The following is a 19864-nucleotide window of genomic DNA, read 5'->3' on the forward strand; positions in this document are numbered from 1 at the left end:
TGCAGGAGTGTGTGTCTGTGTGTGTGTGTGTGTGTGTCTGCACCACCATTGTTTCTTGCTCTGATGACAGCGTATGTACCTTGTTATATAGGTAGGCAGATACATGTATCGTGCGGTGGCAGTGTGAGACTGCGAGAGGAGAGACAAGACGTCGTTCATGTGTGATTATATACAGCACGCGGAGTGTCCTGCGAACGTACCTGACCTACCTAGCCCTCCCTGCAGGTGTCTCGTCCCGTCGCCGTCGCCGACGGGGTCGCCGCTGGGCGCTGGCCCACGATCTGTCTGGCCGGGGTCCCAAACTGATTGACAGGAGCGGCGGGAATGATGAGATACGGTACCTCTGATATTTGTTGTTGGTCAAGGTAGTCGGGTTCAGCCTTCAGGTACATGTACTGTACCTGTGCTGCCCTGCCCCAGACGAGGATGTGCACCTAGGCTTCCAAGAAAAACGAGCAGATGACAGCCACAAGCGCCGAGCATGGCGACGTACGTGACGGCTGTGCAACTGTCTCAGAACGCGTCCAACGTCAACAATCCCCTGACAGGTTGTGCATCCATCATCGCATCGTGCGGGCTAGCGGGCGTGCGTGTGGGCGTGCGTGCGCGCGCTACCTGAGGGATGGTTGAACCTTCGGCCGGACCGTCGCTGCAACACAAAAAAGAAAAGAAAAAGCAGTGCGCCCGCGGGATTCTCATCAGAGCCACGCGCGCGCGAGAGGGAGAGTCATCAGAGGCAGTCGATTGGAGGTAGTGAGGGAGAGAGAGAGACAGAAAGAAGGTAGACGGATGGATCCATCCATTCTGCATCCCGTCGGATGCAGATCTACGCCTGGACCCGCACTGTATACCTAGGTAGACTAGTAGACTCTAGAGAAAGTAGGTAGTGGAGACTCCGACTGGAGAGAGTATGTAGCTCCCAGAGCGAGAGAGAGAGAGGGCGCGCGCGCTAAGACTTTCGTTAGCCGAAAAAGATTGCGCTCCGGCCTTAGCCTGTGTGTGGAGAGAGGACGATTACGGTTACGGTTACGGTTGCGGTTGCGGTTGCGGGTCCATTATTTGCCGCGACACCACGGGCGGGTACATACATGACTGGGCTTGCACGATCGCGTGAGTCTCGTGAGAAATCTACCTCCGTACCTCTACCTCCTACCTTACTCTACTACATGTACCTACCTCCTACTACCTACCTAGTACTGTCCTTCCCCTTTGTACTGTGGTACTGGCTGGATGGGTCGATCATGACCTACCTACCTACCAGGTATACAGTCTATACTCTCCTATATGTACCTTTTTGCTACGGAGGTACATGACAGCACAAGGTACATGTATATGTACAGTACCTTTTATGTACCGCACCGGCCTGACGTGACGTGTTCCCCGCAAGCCCGCTGCGGCAGGTACTCGAAGATCTTGTAGCGACGGCCTGTACTTATCACATGATCCTCAGCGGCTACCTACCTACCTACCTTACCTACCTACCTAGGTACTGACCTTACCTCCTAACTCCATCGCTTTATTATTCTCGAATACCCGTACGTCCATGGTCATGCCCGTCTTCCATACCTATGATTACATGTATCCGAGGTATTTAGCATATCCCCAGAAGGCAGGGCAAGAGTAGGACAGGGACAGAGCAGCAACAGGGCAGGCCAGGCAAATGCATGTCAGCAATACATACATACATACATCGGTACAGTACATACATGATTTTTAAGGTTGATGCCGATTTTCCGGGTAGAATGATGATTCCAATGTGATCAAGAGGTTGGCTTTCTTTCCCAAACTCTGTATTTGATTACGTCTACAACCCCCCCCCCCCTTCCAGCCCCCGGCCCAACCCACTGAGCCCAGCCACACACCATGCACTCCCGTCCCGTCCTTCCAACATGGAAGTTCCAATGCCAACGTGGAAGTTCAAGGCCAAAAACACTATCGACGTCGGCAAATGAAAAACCTACTGTAGTCTGTCCATCTGTTTAACATCCCCGTCGGACATGCAGCTGCTGGATCGGGGATGTTTGTGGGAGGTATTTTTGGCGCTTTGGTCCTTGGACAGCCTCATCTTTTATTGCGACGGATTTCCATTTTCTATACACCGATTGATTAAAATGCCCGCAAAGGTCCAAGCACGGCACGGTTCGTTCGTATTCTCATGCTCTGTACCTACTACCTGTTCGAAGGTAATTCATCTGTTGTCTCACAGCCCTCGGCCGAACACTTTTGGACACTGTGCAGCTGCCAGACACGTGGGAATTTTAAGCCACTGTTTCATCTTGCCTAGACTTTCCTGCGGGAGGGGCTTACGGGCATCGCATTTCGATGAAAAAGCTTCCACGCGCACGCAACATCACGGAGACTACCTGGTAGCTTATACAACGCTCTAATTTGTCCGCTGTGTGTGAAGCTAGTACTAGTGTTCTGCACTCGCTCCCGTTCATTTGTTGTTATTGTTGTTGTTATTGTGGTTCCCCTCCCCTCGTGCTACAGGATCAAGAGGCTTTCGTTGTGGCCTTGCCAATCGCGATCAGACGCTTGACACCAACCTACATCACACACAATTAGCGACTGTACCGTAGAGCGAATAAGCATGCAACTCACCATCCAGTGTGTTCCCTCGGTCTCCAGCTTGGTCTGCTGCATCTCGTTGAAGCGTGCTTGCGCCTGATCAAAGTCTTTCTGCTGAACAAGCTGTGCGATTTGTACCATCTGTTGCACAGTATCGGGCTGAAGCAGATCTTCATTGTTCAAGTGATCAAACAGGATGTTGATTCGCTTTTCCATGTCGTCAACTTGAGGCTTGAACGTCTGCGGCGCAACCGCCTTGATGCGGCTCACTTCCGGCGTGAGCAAGTCCACGATGGGCTGTGCGCTCGCTGGTATATGCGATCGGTCGCCACGAGGATATTTTGGCTGTGCTGGCGTCGATGGTACTTGTGGTTGAGGAGTCACAGCTGGCGGTTCCTCTTGCTGCGGAGTGGGGAGCTGTTGCGCAGCAGGACGAGCCGGAGGTGGTCCACTTGACATTTTGGGCATACCACGCGGAGGGCCACTTGGTGGCGGGCCGACGGGCGCTCGAGGTGCTGCTGCTGCCTGTGGAGGTTGGCCATATGGTGCCTGTTGTGGAGGCGGCTGTGGCGCGTACGGCCCTTGAGGCTGACCCTGGGCTTGATATGGATTGGGCGCAACATTACGATGCTGTGGCGCTTGGCCGGGTAAAGCAGATGGCTGCGCTCCGGGGGCGGGTGCATACCTGTTCGAGGGAGTCGCACTCGATATTGAAGGTGGTGGCTGGTAGGGTGAAGCACCTCGTTGGACAGGAGGAGCAGCTGGCATGGGTAGAGTAGAACCTTGACTCTGTGACGGCATTTGCGGCGAGTAGGCGTTGGCGGCAGAAGACGGGCGCTGGATTGGGGGTGGCATAGGCGCAGCAAGTGGGGAGGTCACACGTGGCGGCCCCTCACCAGCTTTTGGTGGCGGCGGTAATGGCGGCGTCGGTTTTTGATAGCCGTAGGCAGTTGGAGGGCCTGGTGGGGGCGACATCACGTTCTGAGCGCCGGGGAAAGGAGCAGCCACTGGTTGCGGACCAGGCGTATTTCGTCGAGGTGTTGGCTGGCGCTTGTCAAGGAAGCCTTCTGGCATATCGTTCCAGTCTCCCGTCTTCTTCGACAGAGCTGCGGGAAGGACTGCGGGAGAAGCAGTGGAGCCTCGAGGCGGTGGTGGTAGAGCAGCCTGTTGCTGAGGTGCCTGGTATCCCCCATACGCTGGTTGGCCATACGAGAGGGGTGTCTGCGCGGGCGTGTAGCCAGACGGAGCGTACGCATTGCTGGAAGGAGCATACGGGTTCGTTGACTGTTGGGCAGTTGCATTCATGCCAACGGGAGCATATGGCGACGCTGTTGGGTTGCGAGCCTGGTTGATGAGAGGTGCAGGCTGTGCTTGGGCCGGCTGTACAGTTGGTATTGGCTGGAATGTGCCCACTGCTGGCTGCATACGGCCACCACGCTGCGCTGCGGCAGGCTGTCGTGCTGCAGCAGTGGCCTTTTTCGTCGCTTGCTTGATACGTTGCTGAGAAGTTTCCGCACCTGCAAATTTGGAGGGCAGCAAGTCAAGATACCGCTCTGCAGCAGCGAGTTGGCCGTGAGATGCGAGTATGTCGGCGTACTCCGCATAGAGACTATAGAGTGGTGCCAGTTTCCAATCCGCCGAGGCTTGCAACTCGGTATCACTAAATTTGGTAACCTTGCGGAAGACCGAGACCTTTTCAATGAACTCTTGCAAACATTTGGCGTGCACCGAAAAGCTGCTGTCAGACTCGGACTTCTCCTGCGCATCCTTCTCTTGTTCCTCAAACTCGGCGACCCAGTTGATAACGACCTTCTCAAGTTTAGCACCGGCAAGATAGCAGAACGAGGCGTCGCGTCGTAGCGTCTTTGGGCCATCGCCGCTCTGAAAGGCTTCCTCCAAACGATCACCTAAAGTTTCACAAAGGTCCGGGAACTCTTTCTCGTCTGCATAGGTGCACAGTGTGGCCATCACTTCCTTCCAATCGTTTAGCTCAGCATTGTGTACGACATCCCACAAGTTCTTGCCGACAATGCTCGCAAGCAGCCGCAAGTAGTTCGGCCCATCCGTCTTCTTCTTTAGGTACGCGGTCTGTGCTTTATCAATGCATTGTTGACCACCACACACCGCAATCATAAATGCGTCCGACATGCGATCTTCCTTCAGGCAGACGTCCAATGCCTTTTCAAACTCGCCCAGCATTAATGCTTGTGTAATGCTCTTGTCTGCATCAGACTCTGATCCGGTGTATATCTTGAACGGGTTGTTGACCTTGGCGCCCTTCGAACCTGCTAGATTAGCAAGGAAATTGTCCTCGCCAGCCCCACCGCCAAAGAAATCGTCGTCCGCAGTGCCATTCGTTTGATTGTCTCCGTTGACTGCAAGCTTCTCTGTGGCCTCGGACAGGTCGTTGGAGGAGCTGTCCTCGAAGCCAAGGTACTGCCTGAGCTGTTTTCTCGAGCTCCCTGCGTTGAGTGTGTCAATCACCTGCCAATCAGACTTTTCTTCGTCAGTTTTTGCGTCCGCGATCTTAGTAGCGAGAATATCCTTGAGATCGCTCGAGCCGAGCTTCTCCTCAAACTTGACTGTAGCTTCTCCGATGGTGCTGTCGACTTCGTATGTGTCAATTGAAACCTTGCTTTTCCGCGATGCATCTGCGCCAACGCGTATGAGCTTGCCGCCAAAACCAAAGGAGACAGCAGCAGGTCTCTCGGCCCACTTGGGCGCTTTTGGCAGATTGAAGGAAATCCCCTGTGGCTGTGATTGTGCCTTGGCGAAGAAGTCCTCGCCATCAAGGACTTGGTTGGTTGATCCTTGGTCTTCTGACTTGGAGTTGGTGCTCTGTGTGGAAGTGATCAGAATCTTGCCATCAAATGAGGCGCTAGCGATCAAGCTCGGATTATGCGGATTCCACGTAGATTGAAACGCCCAATTGGACCCAGCCGCGAAGTCACCATATCGCTCGCCCGTCTTGGGATTCCAACAAATGGTCCGGTTATCCTTGCCGCACGAGAGGAGCAGTTCTGGGTCCTGCACACACCACGAGAGGCCCAAGACACCCAGCTCATGACCCTTCAACGTTCGTTCGGGCGCGCTGCTGTTCCGCAGACTCCACAAGAATATCAGCGGCTCCTGGTCATTGGACGTGGCTGTTGCCAGCTTTGTGCTCTCTTGCGGGTCCCAGGCTACTGCGCTTACAGCCTTGCGACCTTGATTATTCAGGGTCAGAATGTCCCGCTTTTGCTTAACATCCCAGACCGTGACGAAGCCACCGCTGCTACCAGTAGCGAGGATGTGTGCCGTCTTCTCTTGCTTATTCCAGTCAAGACACTCAATGTCGTCGGCTCGTGCCACACTCGCTCCCAATCGAGAAGCGTTGGCCATGTTGTTCAGATCATAAATGTAGATCTCGCCCTTTGCGCCAACAGAGGCCAGCATGTTGTGTCTGTAGGGGTTCCACTGGAGAGCTCGAGCGCTTCCGCTGTGCTTCGTCGTTCGCGAGATGAAGGCATCCGCAGAGCCATTGCGGAGCTTCTGGGCATCCCACAGATCCACGCTGCCATTCTCGAGGGCACCGGCAATCACACCCAATGGATGGTTGTCGTCCGGAGCGCTCCAGGCGATATCGTTAAAGCCCGAGTCCGTGGTGATGCTGCCAGCTGGCGTCAATTCGCCGTCGGCGTGCAGCTCATTGAGACGCAGATCCCACAGTTCCAGCTTGATTTCGCTGGAGAAGTCATCGCCGACAGCGCCCGCCCTCGTTCCCGTGACCACGAGCGGGGCTCCGCTGCCGGGCAACCAGGCGAAGACGGCGGTGCGTGGAATCTCACGCAGTCGAACCATGGTGAGAGGGGCGGTGGAGGTAGAGGTAGAGGTAGAGGTGGAGGTGGAGAAGGTCGAGGGAACAGTCGTCGCGCAATCAGATGTGTTCGCACATGTGCACAAGACAAGGAGAGAGACTGTGGACAAATAGATCCCCTGAAGGGTACGTGAGGCAAGGTCGGTCAGTGGTGAGTGAATATAAGCTGCTGGGCTGTGGGAGACGTTTCCATCTACACGTATCCTGTGCCGGACCCTGAACGCCGGTTTCCTCCCCACTAGTGACAAGACAACCTACGTGTGCCTTACCTACCTTATACATCCATACCTTACAGGTACATGAAGTTATGCTAGAAGGCTTCTCATACCTGTACCTAAGGTATTTGCCAACAGCATCCATCACACGCCCGCTGCCCTCGCAGACCAAGTCCAGACATTGAAGCCCTTCGCCATGACCGACGTCACCAAACAGATCAAGACCGTATTCGTCGGTGGTCTCGATCAACAAGTCACACAGCAAACTCTCCACGACGCCTTCATCCCCTTTGGCGACATTACGGACGTGTCATTACCCAAACCAGAACTGCAAGTACCCATAGTTTCGATCATACATAAAAAGAACAAAAAAAACGAGAAAAAAAAACACCCCCTCCCCACTAGAACTAACCCTCCATGAACATTCACACAGAGCATCAAACAAAGACCCCCACCGCGGTTTCGGCTACGTCGAATTCTCTCTCGCAGAAGATGCTCGCGAAGCAATCGACAACATGGACCAATCCGAACTCTACGGCCGCGTGATCAAAGTCAATCAAGCCAAACCACAGAAGAACCGTGACGAAGGCCTGGGGAGTCGGACTGCAGTGTGGGAGCAGGTATGTATTTTTCTTTCTTCTTTCATTTCTTTTTTTTTTTTTTTTTTGCGTTAAAAACAAACATCAATATGATGGTTCTTGCTGTGACTTGGATAAGTACATAAGGAATAACAAGTATGTGCCTCAACACAGGAAGGTTATGCCGCCAAATACAACGTCGATGACAACGACAACGACAACGACGTTGGTGCTGGTGACAATGCACAGGGAGGACGGAGTGGTACGGACGATGCGATGCAAGGACTCGAAGGTCTCGCTGAAGCTGGACCGAGAATGCAATGAAATTATTATTCTTGCCACGGGTTGCCAGGCAAAATTTCAGGTATTGAAAAGAAAGTTCCTCTTTTTTTTTAGCGCGGCGCTCGGGCTGGTCTTATTAAAGCTGTTGATATGCTCTTTTGTGCCACAAGTCGTACTGTCGCACTTGGTGGGTATGGGTGGATATGGCCCAGCAGGATTGCTACCGTACTGTCTCGGAGAACTGGAGTAGTATGTGAGGTACAGGAAGAAGTCTTCACCCCGGGCTACGAAGGCTTAAGTATCTAAGATAATAGAGCCATCTTGCCTTTCCGCTTGCATTTCAACGAAGACGCATGCAGATGAGGTATCTTGCAACAATATCCAATGTGTCAGACGCGCCAATTTCACAAAATTCACTGGGTATCCTGCCTCCAATACATCGACAAATCTTTATTGTGTTCACATTATTACTCGTTGCTCTATTGCGCAGCTGCAGCTGCAGGTCCAGCATTTGCTTGTGGAGCGGCAGGTGTCATTCGTCGGCCCACTACAGCAGAACATAAATTAGTAGGCATAGACATAATACAGTTCTGTTTGACGTACTGATACTGCGGCTGAAGAAGCTGATGCCAATCATGAAAGCCCACGATGGGATCATCGAGAAGTAGTGCACAGCATATCCCAGAGGTATTTGCAGACCATATTCCGCGAGGGGTCCATCAAAGGGGTGGAAGTAGCCCTCGTATGGCTCAGTCTCGAGGTATTTTTCTTCGAGATGGAGAGCAGCAATCTGAGGAGCGGTCACAGTCGTGCTGTTTAGCCTGATGGATCGCACAGTCGATGCTGGAGTCGATTGATCGGCCAAAGGCTGCGGCAGCTGGAGGTGAAGGATGCTCGGCGGCGATACAGCCCATGCGTGGCAGAGAACGCCATCGGACTCACAATCCAACAGCGCAAGACGCGGCGGCGGCGGGTTGGTCGACGCTGCGAGCAGTAGAACGGACTCATTAAAGGCAGTCTCGGCACGAGTGCACCTGCCATAGCACGTTTTGTTGCCTCCAGTCACGAACACCTCCCAGGTCTCGATGCCGGGCGCCGCGGTCGATGCACCGGGCTGGATCAGGTCCTTGTGATTTTCGAGCGTGAGGCGCTCCACTTTGAGATCGACGACCGTTGCAGCAGCGGCCGCGACAGGATCGGCGACAGAAGCTTGTGTCGATGCCTTTTCAACCACAGCGCTCACACTAGCAGTAGCTCTTGACAGCCAGCCCTTGACGCGGTCTGCGACTTGGTCGAGGATGGGAATCTGCTGTTGGGCTGCAGCGAGCGCAGGAAGCGCGAGAATGAGAGTGGAGGCGCGCATCGTGAGTGGTGGTGTCGCGTCGAGCGTACGCGGAGCGAAGGGTGAGGTGAGGTGAGGTGAGATGAGATGAGATGAGATGAGGTGAGCGGAGCGGAGCAGAGCGGTGGGCAGGATACAGTAGGTAAGGTGGGTATCCGTCTGTCTGTCGGAGGTCCGGGGAGGTGGGAGTTGGAGAAGGGAGCTGTTGTGGATACGCGTCAGGATGGGACAAGCCAGCAAGCGAGCAGGCAACCGTCGAGCAAGGAACGCGAACATGATGCACTTACCGTAGCGGTGCAGAGTCGGCTCTGGCACGCGAAGGGGGAGGGGGTTCGTGAAGGAGATGGGAGATGGGAGTTGGGCGGTGGGCGATGGGCGGAGGGTGCTGAGAAGGAGGAGGACGACGACGAGGACGACGAGGTGGAAGACGGAGCTGCTGGGGAGAGTCGCGCGCGGAGTGGAAAAGTGAACGAGCGCGACCTCCGAACGTCTGCAGGGTTCAGAAAGAGAGTTCCACAGTTCTAGAACTAACACCAGGCGCTGTTCGTTCTAGCGCAAGGCATATACAACCAACCATACGCTTCCAAGATACGCTTCATTGCTCGGTGCAGCACGACTGTTCTTGGGGCCAATTTACAATCATTATTACCTTATTGCCTTAGGTATTCACAGCATCGCTTTCATGCAGCCATCAATCATACCTGCCCTGGGTACATATCCCGCGCATCACTCACTCACTCACTGCTCAAAAACGCCGGTTTCCTCAACTCCCGTGAAAGTGGAACGGCAGCAGCCGCTCTTATGCCATGTTTCGAGCCTCATCATCACCCGTCTCCGTCACATCGCCCTCCACTGCTCCGCCTTGGCCTTCGCCTTCTCTCAAAGTCTTAGGCATGCCCAGATTGGCTTGGAAGCTCCACCAACAGTTGGGGGACTGCAGAACATACTGCATCATGGATACCCTGAACCTGTTTCTGTAGTCCTTCGGACTGGTGATGGTCGGCTTGTTCTTGCCCCGATCTTTGATCCAGCTCTCCAGTTTCTTGTCCCATGTATAAGTGCGTATACAATCAATGATGCCAACCACGAGCTCCTTGCGTGTGTCGTCAAACCCGGCCATGAGACTGTAGTCCATCACGTTTTGCTTGCAGAGCCAAAGGGTGTCGTTGAAGACGGATGCCTGCAGGAGCTTTCGACTGTGCTCGCGAACAAACAAAGGGGATTCGAAGATCGTTTCGACCAAGTTTTCATCCAAAAGAACTTCGTCTGCTTGACCTGTAGACTCAATTTTGCGATTGCGCATGCTGCCTTTCAGATCAAAACGGCGGTTGGGGCTCCGCTCGTAAAAGAGATTCTCCATGACTAGCAAATAGTACGAGAAGTCGACCCCTGTGGCAGGATTGCGAATATTGACCTGGAATAGACCAAACATCTTGGCAATCACACTGGGGACTCCATGAAACAAAGTGTAGCTCATGAAGTTGAAGTAGTCTGGCGCAAATTTGGTGAAGGCTTTCAGCTCCACTTCCTGCAAGCTCTTGATGATGAAGCGCCCGTCCAAAGTGCGGAGGAAGAGAGATTTGGTCTTGCCACCTTTGGAGTCGAACTTCAGACAGCGTGACATGGACTCCATGAAGCGGTCTGCGACACCACATCTGCGTCGCAATGCATCGAATGATTCAGCATAGAAGATCTTGCAGCTGGCCTTGACCTGCCCATGCGCGAACGAATACTTCATGTGCGTGGCCGTATCGCCCAGCAGACTTGCTTCGATATCCGCCCTCTGCCCTTCCTCTTTCGACAGATTTCCTGTGCTCGCCGTGCTCGCCGAATGCGCATGCGTATGTCCATGCTTTGCGAGTGGTTGACGGCTAGGCGCACTCCGGAATCCTTTCTCCTTTGCTCTGTAATCGGCACAAGCTAAAGACAGCGCAATGACAGAAGAAGGTTCATCTTCGCGTACGATGATATCAGAGTCTTCGAAGACGTGCTCAGTCGCATGAAGAGGATATTCCAGATTGGCCCAACCAGAAGCAGACCGTTTCGACCAGAATTCCGCCAAATATTTGAACCACTGGTTCTTTCTTTGCTCACCAATCTGTATATCCGCTCCAATGTCATGTAGATCAGGTCCCGAGGGCGATGGCGATAAGATGGACGAGGAAGGGTCAGAAGCATCTCTTGATTGCTGATACGTGTTCTCGCCATCGCTTGTTTCATCGTCAGCGTCGATAGCACTGTCGGAAGCCAATGCGGACTGTGCGCCAGGTTTGTCGATTCTGTTCCCGCTATCCACAGCATGCCTTTCGATCTCAGTATGAGTAGTTCCTACGGGCTGTTTGTCCGCAACGACCTCATCCATGTCGCGACGCGCAGCCTCTCCGCGATCCAGCTCCTGTTTCACGTCTTGTTGGGTGGGTCCCTTCTCGCCAACAGCATCAACGGCGCTCTGATAAACCTCGACGACAGGTCTACTGCTGGCGAGGGGGTTCGCCCTCGCCTGGCGGCTTCTCATCGCCCTCTGCCGTCGCTCCTTCAAGCGTTCCTTCTCAAACTCGCGAGACATTTGTTCGAAGTGCTTCGCTAGAGCCGAAACTGTGGTCGGCAGATTATCTTCTTGTTTGATAGGTATGGAGCGCGGAATAAGGGAGGGTGTGGCCTTTCCAGCCTTGCTTGGAAGTCGCGCAGCAACAAGTCTTTCACCGATACGTTTGTCGATTCCATGTAAACCTCTGCCACCGGGCCGTTCCAGACCAGTGGCCACAGAGTCAATACTGTGGCTATTGTTCGCTTCACCAACACCTGGCCGTTGCGCATGCCCTGGATGTCCAGGTTGCGACTTCGCTCTAAGAAGTGGCGGAGGCACCGGCCCAGCGTGGGGCGTAGGACTAGGACTAGGATCTCGGTTCTTGTGCTGCAGATCAGCCAGCCTAGGTATCTTGGTCTCGGGCACTTCTTCCAAGCCGCTGATTCCTTTGTTGTTCCTAATCTGCTCAATTCTCTCCAAAAGCCCGGAACTCAATGGCTTGGGCTGGATGGCAAAAGCTTCTTCTTGCGGTTGGCCTTCTTCGGGAGTTGGGGCTGGACTCTTTCTCGGAGACAGTTCATCCAGCGTGTCGCCAACAAGGACAGGTGGGGGCGACTGACTGGGCACGGCGAGATCCAGATGCTTTACGTCGTCGCGTTGTACTGCGTCTTCCAGATCTTTCCTCGGCGTGCTCGTTCTGGTGAGCTCATCGCCCAGCAATAGACCAGGATCATGGCTTTTGACCGGCCGCAGCGATTCACTGTCGTCAGCAGCAGCTTTGTGCTCCTCCATAGCGCTAGAAAGCACATCTTGGGCCTTTTCATTGAGCAGTTCGTCTTTATTGCGGGTTTTGTTCCTGACACACGTCGTCTCAGTCCCATCTTCGATGTCACTATCAACTTCAGAACCGATGACGTTGCGTGCAGGTTGTGATTCCAGGAACATTTTTCTCATCTGGTCGACTGCGATCTTGCGGATGTCTGCTTCGGAAGGAAAGTATTTTTCCTCAAATCTCGCGAACTCATCGTCCCAAGCGATGGCTTTCTCATCCATAAACCGCAGGGCCCTATTCAGCGGAATGAGCTCATAGTACCGGGACTTGGCGTATTTGAGGCGCAGTTTCTCTTTGAGCTCCTGTTCGTCGGAATCCAGTTTGGCTCGTAGCTCTTCGACGAGTGCGTAAGCAGCTTCTGCGGTCTTTTCATTCAGGTTGTCCACAGTGATGGTATCCAATCGTTGGCGTACAGAATTGGTAAAGGCTTCCATGCGCTCCTCGAAGTGCAGATACTGTTCATTTTTCACAGTCAAGTCTGCTTCCACCTTCCACGTCACCTGTGCTGTGGGCACTATCACGTCGTAGATAATGATCGGGTCATACTGAACACGGACAACCGTGTCCTGATATCCAAAACATCGCAAGAAGTCCCGATGAATGTCGTGCTTACAGAGACCAGCACGCGGATGAAGGTGACTACTCCAGAAGCTCAGCTCGAGATATTTGGCGAAAGAGTATTTCCATGTTTGCGAGCTCATCTGGGTGACTGTCGTCTCATGGTCGCAAATGCGACAAATGGACCACATGAGGATTGAGTCTCGCATTCCCTGCACCTTCGTCTGCTGCCGCGTTGTCGAGACCGTAAGCTGCCCGTACCCATGCACATACTGTCGGTTGTGGTCTGACATGTTCTTGCTGCAGTGCAAGCAGGTCTTGCCAGCTGAGAAGCACATCTCCTGGACATATTGTCCCAGAGTCAAGTCCTCGTCATAGTCAGGATCTGCCCGGTTGTATGATGCATAGAATCCCAGCCCCAGCAGCTCCGGACCTGTGCATGGCGCACTGGTGATACTGGATACAGTGGAATACAAGACCACAATCTTCTGATGCGAAAATGGGTCGAAGGGGTTGACTTCACCATTCTGGAAGGTCTCCCATTGCCGTTCCTGGATGTCAAAAGTGTGCTGTGCCTTTTGCAACTGAGCTTCATGTACTGCGTGCAAGTACTCACGGACGGCTTTCGGTTGATCTTTCGATGCTCGTGCGTTGACCATATCAGGCCTGACCAAGCTGAAGTTTTCCACGACTTCAAGCTCATCGTCTTTGTCAGTGAGCTCATCGCCCTCCTCGTCCGCAGCAGCATATTGATCGCGCAACATCTTGTATGTGGCAAGCTTGCGTTCCAGATCTCGTAGCTGGGTCAGTAAATATGGCTGCATGAATACGACAAATGGGGATGCCGACAGGATTTTCTTGCGCGATTCCTTCTCCTGTTCTTCATACTTGAAGTGCAGATCTGCATTGCCATCCTCAATCTCTTGCTGCAAATGCCGTTCTTCGGCAGGCACAGTCCCATCACTTCGATTCTCGCGCGCCACAACTTGTCCTGCGACAGAGCGCGGGATGGACACGAACTCGTCCCGCATCAGGAAATTCTCGAGCTTCAGGTTGTACGCCACATAACACATGAACTCTGCTATTCGCTTGACTTTGCGCAGAACTTTAGTGTCCGCGCCTCGCAACACCACTGTGCAGCCGAGGTCGGGCTGGCAGCCAGAAAGATAGATGTAAGTCTTGCGAACGCCCTCAGTCATGTACGTTTTGACATCAAAGCTGTCGCACCGTCCAAGATCGTCCGGGCTGAGCATGGTCAGTCTGTCTACCGACTTGACTGGGCTAGTCATAGTCACACGGGCAATTGCCGCCAGGACCGATTCCTTGATGTTGAAGGCGACGGTGATGTTGGCTTCTTCCAGCATAAGCAGAGCCTTGCCAGATACGTGCTTCTGCACCAGCAACACATTCGGTTTCAGCTCAGCAATGCGCTTGACAAGGTTGGCGAGATATTCTGTCTCTTGTGCAAGGATTGGCTCGAGGCTCATGAAGTGAGCTTCGTGTCTAGCATACTCAATCGAGAAGTTGACGATGAGGATTTTCGGATCGGTGAGTGTGCGAGCCATCGATTTTAAGGCGATATTCTTGCTAAACACAATACCAGATACATAGCCAGTATCTCTTGGCCTGCCGCCCGGTATCTTCTTCAGCTTGATGTAGTGCCTAATGTCCATGTCGTCACCCGCCTGTACATCTGGCTCCACATCATTGGTGCATTGCAGCAATACTGGAAGTAGAGCTTGATGCCATGTATGCGCGTGCGGGACCCGGGCATCTCTCAGCAATTGTGCCAGTAAATTCCTCACATGCTCCTCGCTCGCAGGATACAACTCAAGGTCATCGGTAGGCCGGTTCTGCTGCAAAGCAGGACTGTAAGTAACCTTGGCGTGGGTAGTCTGACCGGAGGGTGTTCTTGGTCCCGGGCCTAATTGTGTCGCGTCGTTGGTAACGGCGTTCCTATTATGGCTCCCCCACGGAGGCGCGTGAGCTATGGATCCACCACTAAAATGTCGACTGCGCGGTCGTATAACCTCACCCTTGACACCCTGTATGCTCGAGCCTGGCGCGACGCGCCGTTCAGTGCCTCTTGAGCGGCCTTTCCTGACGCCAGGAGTCAATAATGCAGCAAAGGCTAGCTTGTCACGCTCTCCAGGCGATGCTGCAGGGCCATCCAGGGCGGCCATAATGCTTTGATGCTGGCCATCTTCAGAACCATCGTCTGACAAATAGTCTGCCAGATCGGGATCGATTATGTTGTCCTTGTGAAAATTTGGAAGCTGTCGCTTCTCAGCTCCCTCGATACTGACTTGGTGGAAGGGCCCTCGTTCGATGTCTGCACTGGAACGAACCGGATGACTGCTAGGGTGGTGTTTAGAATGCCGCCGACGATGGCTCGAAGAGCGAGGCCTGCGACTGAGCGACAACAAGGAATGTGATGAGCTAGGACGAGCCAATGTGCGCGAATCATCAAATTCGAGTACAGCAGAGCGGCGCTTTGCTTCACGATTCCGTCGAGACACTGGGATCCCTATGGTTGGTGTCATGACCGCAGTGTCCATTCTACTGATTGCCGGCCCACCAAATCTTTCGCTCATCTCGTCCTTAGCTGCAGGACGAGCTTGCAGAAGTGAAGTTTTTGCGTAATCGTCGCGATCTTCGTCTGTTTCCTCCGATGAGTCATCGCTGCCAATCATCATACTCTCGCATGGCTTGCATAGTCGGACTTCACTTGCTTGTCCGAATTGTCGGCCAGGATGAAGCGATGTACATTTGGCGTCAAAGATCTGACCACACGTTCGACAATGATGCTTGCGACGGAACGTCGAGAAGCTTTGGCCGCAAGAGAAGCACACTTTGGCACCCTCATCCTGCATCCAGAATTTCTTGTCGAGGACTCGGCGCTTCCCATGTTGAGGCTGGGACTGGGACGATCCAGGTGCGGACTTCATGGTTGACCTTTTGCGTCCAAGGGCGGTATTCAGGTTCGCAGCCGGATCTAAGCTTGCTTTTCTGAACGATGGAGCTCGGGAACTCGGCGCTGAGCTGCCTTCACTGCCATCCATAGTCGACGAAGCACGTGATGGATCAAAACCGGGCAGATGGGATACGCCCACTCGCAGCATGGGTGGCCTTTGCGGTGGTGGCTGATCGAAGGCGGCAGTTGTGAGCTCGGGCTTTCGCGCAGCATTTGCAGGCAGCGAGCGAGAACCGGTCTGCAACACAGTCTCCGGTTCGTCTCCGTATTCGGAGCCCTCGATGGCCTCTTCCAGGTCTCCTCGGGGTCGCACTGGGTGAAGCGATTTTGCCTGGTCTGTGAGTGACACTTTGTGATGTGACAGGACACGGGCCAAGGCCTCTGTACCTTCGGCGCTCCGATCGCCATTCTCCCAGGCGCTTCTTGCCTTCTCAACATCTTCCTTGGTCAGTGAATCGGTATCTATTCGGCTCTTGGCCAACGACGGTTGGATAGGAGCCTTGGTCAGGTCGAAGGATGGCTCACGCGAGCGTTTCGCGCCCACAGACGGTATCAGCTGTCCATCTGCAGTGTGCAGCTGTGGTGTATTGGCCCTACCTAGATGGGACTCGTCACCCGAGAAGCTGCGCATGTTTGGCGATGGCGGCACGGTAGGGTTGACGAGAGATAGCTGGTCTGGCACTGGCTTGCTGACACTGAGTCTATGGGTCGTCGCTCGAGCAACCAGAGGGGACGAGCCAGACTGCATCGAGCCCGTGTCGAGCGACTCTCGAGACTCGATGCTCTTCCGCCTTCTTCTGCCGCTTTCCTTGATGCTGCTGCTGCCGCTGCCGCCACCGCTGCCACCACCGCCACCGTCTTCCTTGCTACCATGCGCACCGCCGGCCACGGACTGGCGCAGCCTGTTGTACATGCCCGCGATGCCATTACTGACCAGCTCCTTGGCGCCGCTGCTCCTGCCTTCGCCATCGAAGTCGTGAAAAGAGGTTAGGCCGTCGGTTTTGGACTCGGCGGTGTGGATCTCGTCGAGTACCTGGGAGATGATCTCCTTGTCGGCGCCCTTCTTGGACGAGATGGATGCCAGCGAGCCGCGTCGAGATTTACGCCCACCAAGAAAGGGCACCAGTGGGTGTGACGGGGACTCGTTGGGGGCCATACTGCGTGCGGTCGGGGCATCTCGAGTGAAGACGACTGGATGTGATTGTTCACGGCACAAGCATCAGTAGAGGAGGAGTAGGGCGTTACGCATCTCCCTCATCATACCTCTACTATGACCTCTTCTTACTAGGAGGTAGGAGGTAATGTAGTACTCGGACAGGATCTCCCCGCCAGACAGCCACAGCTTGGAAGTTGACTTGAGACTTGAGACGCGATGATGCAGTTGCGACCGGCCCGCGTCGCCGAAGGCTTAATCACGTCGCGCTTGCCCTTGCGCTTGCGCTTGCCCTTGCTGTGTGCTTTCTCCAGTGTGGAAGCAACTGGAAGCCGCCAGCACCTGCCACACGCAAATGCACAACGGCACGCGACACGCCTGCCATCATCAACAATACCTCCGCCACGCGTCCGCACCGCATCCGTGTCCGCACTTCGACCGCGTCTGCCCGTACAGCTACTCTCACGGCGATGCTCCGGACGCCTTCACGTGACATCGATTATGGCGCCGAAGTCACTTGAGCCGTGGCTCGCGCACTTTCTGAGAGACGAGATTGCCGCTGTGATCGACTGGCAACGCCAAGCCGTCCCCGGTATCAAGCCTGACCCGGAGTGCCGCTTCAGCGACGACGGCAGCAATTTTCGGTGCGAAATCGAGACGCCGCCAGGAGCAGCGGAAGTGCAGCTCATCGAGGTCCTCACTGTCGGCAACGTGGTCACGGTATACGTGTCCGACGGCAATATCAAAGTGAAGGCCCGCTTGTCCCCAGACGCCGTTGCGACGTTCGAAGAAGAAACCGGCGACACCATCGCCCTCGAAGTCAGCGGTGATGTTCTGCAACTGAAGAAGTTCACCATCATCAGCACGCCCTTCGGACCCCCAGACGGCTTCGTGCAGTTACACATTGACGAACTGGAACACCGCACGCTGCTGCGGAGGACGTTCGGCAACCCTTCGCCTGTCGAAGAGAACTATAGCGTTCGCGTGCTTGTTGAGAGCATCAAGCAGTTGCGGATCCCTGAGGCGTCATCACAGCATGACCCGGACCGCCTACATCCTGAAGCTGATCTGCCGAAAGCAGCCAAGCCCAGCGTATCGGCCACCACCGTGAGTCCTCCTCCGCTAGCTATACAAACGCAGGCGCCTGCAGAGCCAAAGTCTCGAGGCCCCACTCTGCGTAGAGATGGATATGAAGTTGAGAGCGGACTCAACTTACAGGGGCCGGTGGGGCCCAATTTTCAAGGTAAACCAAACGCTGCTTCCAAGAAGCTGGAAGACGATTCACACTTGCTAGGATTATTCCGGAAAGTGAAAGCTCCCGCCAGTGTACCCAATGCCCATGCGGTCAATGTCAAGGCCCGGCGAACGTCGCCTGCACCGCAAAAGGCGGCGTCCGTAGTGAGCATCAGCTCTGCTACCCCTGCGAATGCACTGGATTCCGCGGCGTTGGTGCTACAGGATTCTTCCGCAGCCTCACCAAGACCTGCTGTATCTCCAGTGCGCTCTACCAACAGCGTGGCTGCAGTTATTGCTTCTCAACATGAGCCATCATCTGGTCAGCCATCCATTGAACCGCGACGAGGTGCCGTGCTCAAGGACGGTAAATCATTCTTCGCATATGCAAGGATAAAGGTGCCTGATAGTCAACGCAGACTGCTCGATAGCAACTCGTGGTTGCCTGCGTTGCCAGGAAAGCAGTTTCCGAGTCCTAATGTCCCTCGCGAGCTGTTAATACGGTGGAATGTCGAGGCTGCTGCTAGCGATACCGATCTCGCCGTATCCCAGCGCTCTGCTGCATCCCAAAAATCTGCACCTCTGCAAGAAGCGATGTCCGTCTCGGATTCTGACTCAGAAGGATCTGACACCGCCTCGCAAGAACCCACGCCTTCTCCGTCGCAGCATTGGCGCCCGAAATTAGCTGCTATTCCCCATTCGAGTGCTATCAATAGCACTATAGAAAGTGACGGATCTATGGCAGATGTCTCGAGGCCGTCATCCGCATCTCCTTTGCAGCGTGTAAAGCCTGTTCGTCCAGATCTCCCACCATCAAGCACCTTGGGAAGCGTTGTTCGCGCTACTCCGACCGATGGCGAATTGGAAGTGACCACGCCCCGTCCTTTGCCAAGCGGACGGCTGCCATACAAGAGAGGAGCTAATGAGCTGGTGGCACCTTCATCGAAGCGTCAAGCATTCACTCCCAGACATGCTGCGGTGACATCGGGTCCAGTGGCGGGCCTTCGCCACCCTCTGCCGAGTCGTCCTATGCTGCCACCGAGCCCCTCACCTGCGAGCGGACAGAGATCACCACAACATGCATCAAGCATCGGCATGCTCTCGCAATGTGTTCATGACACCCCAGCAAGGTCTTTCCAACAAGACTCCCCACGGGCTGCCACGAATTCTGTGGGACTGGTGGGCACTGAGCCGTCGCTTGCGAGATCTCATCCATCCCAGCATCCGTCCTCACGATCCTCTCAGCCCACGCCTGCTTTTCGAGAATCGGCACAGATGACCAAGCCGTCTTCTCTATCTGCAGGAAGGTATGCAACTACACAGCCGAAGCAGGATGGCAGGCGAGCCACTACGCCACCTGAACGGTTCAGTCATCCCGTAATGGAACAGCAGCAGGCACGAAAGAATTTTATGAACCAAGAGAGGCGAAAGAACTGGATGAAAACTCTATACATACCAGGAACTGATGACACAGTACGGCTCGGCACAGTGCAGCTTGCCACAGTGCTGGCCGAATACAAGAAAGAGCACCCCGGAGACTCTGGCGTGAAGCTAGATGACCTTCTTTGGGCAGCACAAGAAGTTTATGGTAGGACGGACCTGAGTGGGCCTGGCATCACAGCTACCACATTCTATGTGCGCAAGCCACCGACCCCGAATTTTTCCATTCAAGCAGAAGATGGAAGCGCTGTGCTTTTCAGGCGTCGCATTATGGACTGGTAAGAGTTGTGGCCTGTAAAGCACATT

At 54.4% G+C, this 19864-nt stretch overlaps 5 protein-coding genes across 5 annotated transcripts; 2 read left to right on the forward strand and 3 right to left on the reverse strand.

Moving 5' to 3' along the window:
- Positions 1-2115: 2115 nt before the first annotated feature.
- SEPMUDRAFT_77800 (WD40 repeat-like protein) lies at positions 2116-6564 on the reverse strand. Its single transcript, XM_016910173.1, has 2 exons — positions 2602-6564; positions 2116-2546 (listed from the first exon to the last, which is right to left on the reverse strand). The coding sequence occupies exons 1-2, from the start codon at positions 6406-6408 to the stop codon at positions 2493-2495; spliced, it is 3861 nt and encodes a 1286-aa protein (XP_016765604.1). The 5' UTR covers positions 6409-6564; the 3' UTR covers positions 2116-2492.
- A 271-nt stretch (positions 6565-6835) lies between these two features.
- Positions 6836-7541, forward strand: SEPMUDRAFT_138165 (peptidyl prolyl cis-trans isomerase cyclophilin; the record flags this gene model as incomplete). Its single annotated transcript, XM_016902867.1, has 3 exons — positions 6836-6969; positions 7073-7259; positions 7392-7541. The coding sequence occupies 3 exons, from the start codon at positions 6836-6838 to the stop codon at positions 7539-7541; spliced, it is 471 nt and encodes a 156-aa protein (XP_016765605.1).
- A 437-nt stretch (positions 7542-7978) lies between these two features.
- Positions 7979-8862, reverse strand: SEPMUDRAFT_32050 (uncharacterized protein; the record flags this gene model as incomplete). Its single annotated transcript, XM_016908479.1, has 2 exons — positions 7979-8046; positions 8103-8862. 2 exons carry the CDS (start codon positions 8860-8862, stop codon positions 7979-7981), a joined length of 828 nt encoding a protein of 275 aa, XP_016765606.1.
- Positions 8863-9452: 590 nt separating this feature from the next.
- On the reverse strand, positions 9453-16939 carry SEPMUDRAFT_146500 (uncharacterized protein). The gene has a single exon (XM_016903693.1). It carries the CDS (start codon positions 16886-16888, stop codon positions 9641-9643), a length of 7248 nt encoding a protein of 2415 aa, XP_016765607.1. The 5' UTR covers positions 16889-16939; the 3' UTR covers positions 9453-9640.
- Positions 16940-17386: 447 nt separating this feature from the next.
- SEPMUDRAFT_113478 (uncharacterized protein) lies at positions 17387-19840 on the forward strand (the record flags this gene model as incomplete). Its single annotated transcript, XM_016901033.1, has 1 exon — positions 17387-19840. One exon carries the CDS (start codon positions 17387-17389, stop codon positions 19838-19840), a length of 2454 nt encoding a protein of 817 aa, XP_016765608.1.
- Between the last annotated feature and the right edge of the window lie 24 nt (positions 19841-19864).

Source organism: Sphaerulina musiva (genome assembly GCF_000320565.1).
Source record: "Sphaerulina musiva SO2202 unplaced genomic scaffold SEPMUscaffold_1, whole genome shotgun sequence".
NCBI classification, from domain to species: Eukaryota; Fungi; Ascomycota; class Dothideomycetes; order Mycosphaerellales; family Mycosphaerellaceae; genus Sphaerulina; species Sphaerulina musiva.

Excerpts from the sequence above, each read along its gene's own strand:
- SEPMUDRAFT_77800 (XM_016910173.1), bottom strand. The coding sequence starts at position 6,408 with ATGGTTCGACTGCGTGAGATTCCACGCACCGCCGTCTTCGCCTGGTTG. Across the intron at positions 2,547-2,601 it reads CCGAGGGAACACACTGGATG|GTTGGTGTCAAGCGTCTGAT; the intron begins GTGAGTTGCATG and ends TGTGTGATGTAG.
- SEPMUDRAFT_146500 (XM_016903693.1), bottom strand. The coding sequence starts at position 16,888 with ATGGCCCCCAACGAGTCCCCGTCACACCCACTGGTGCCCTTTCTTGGT.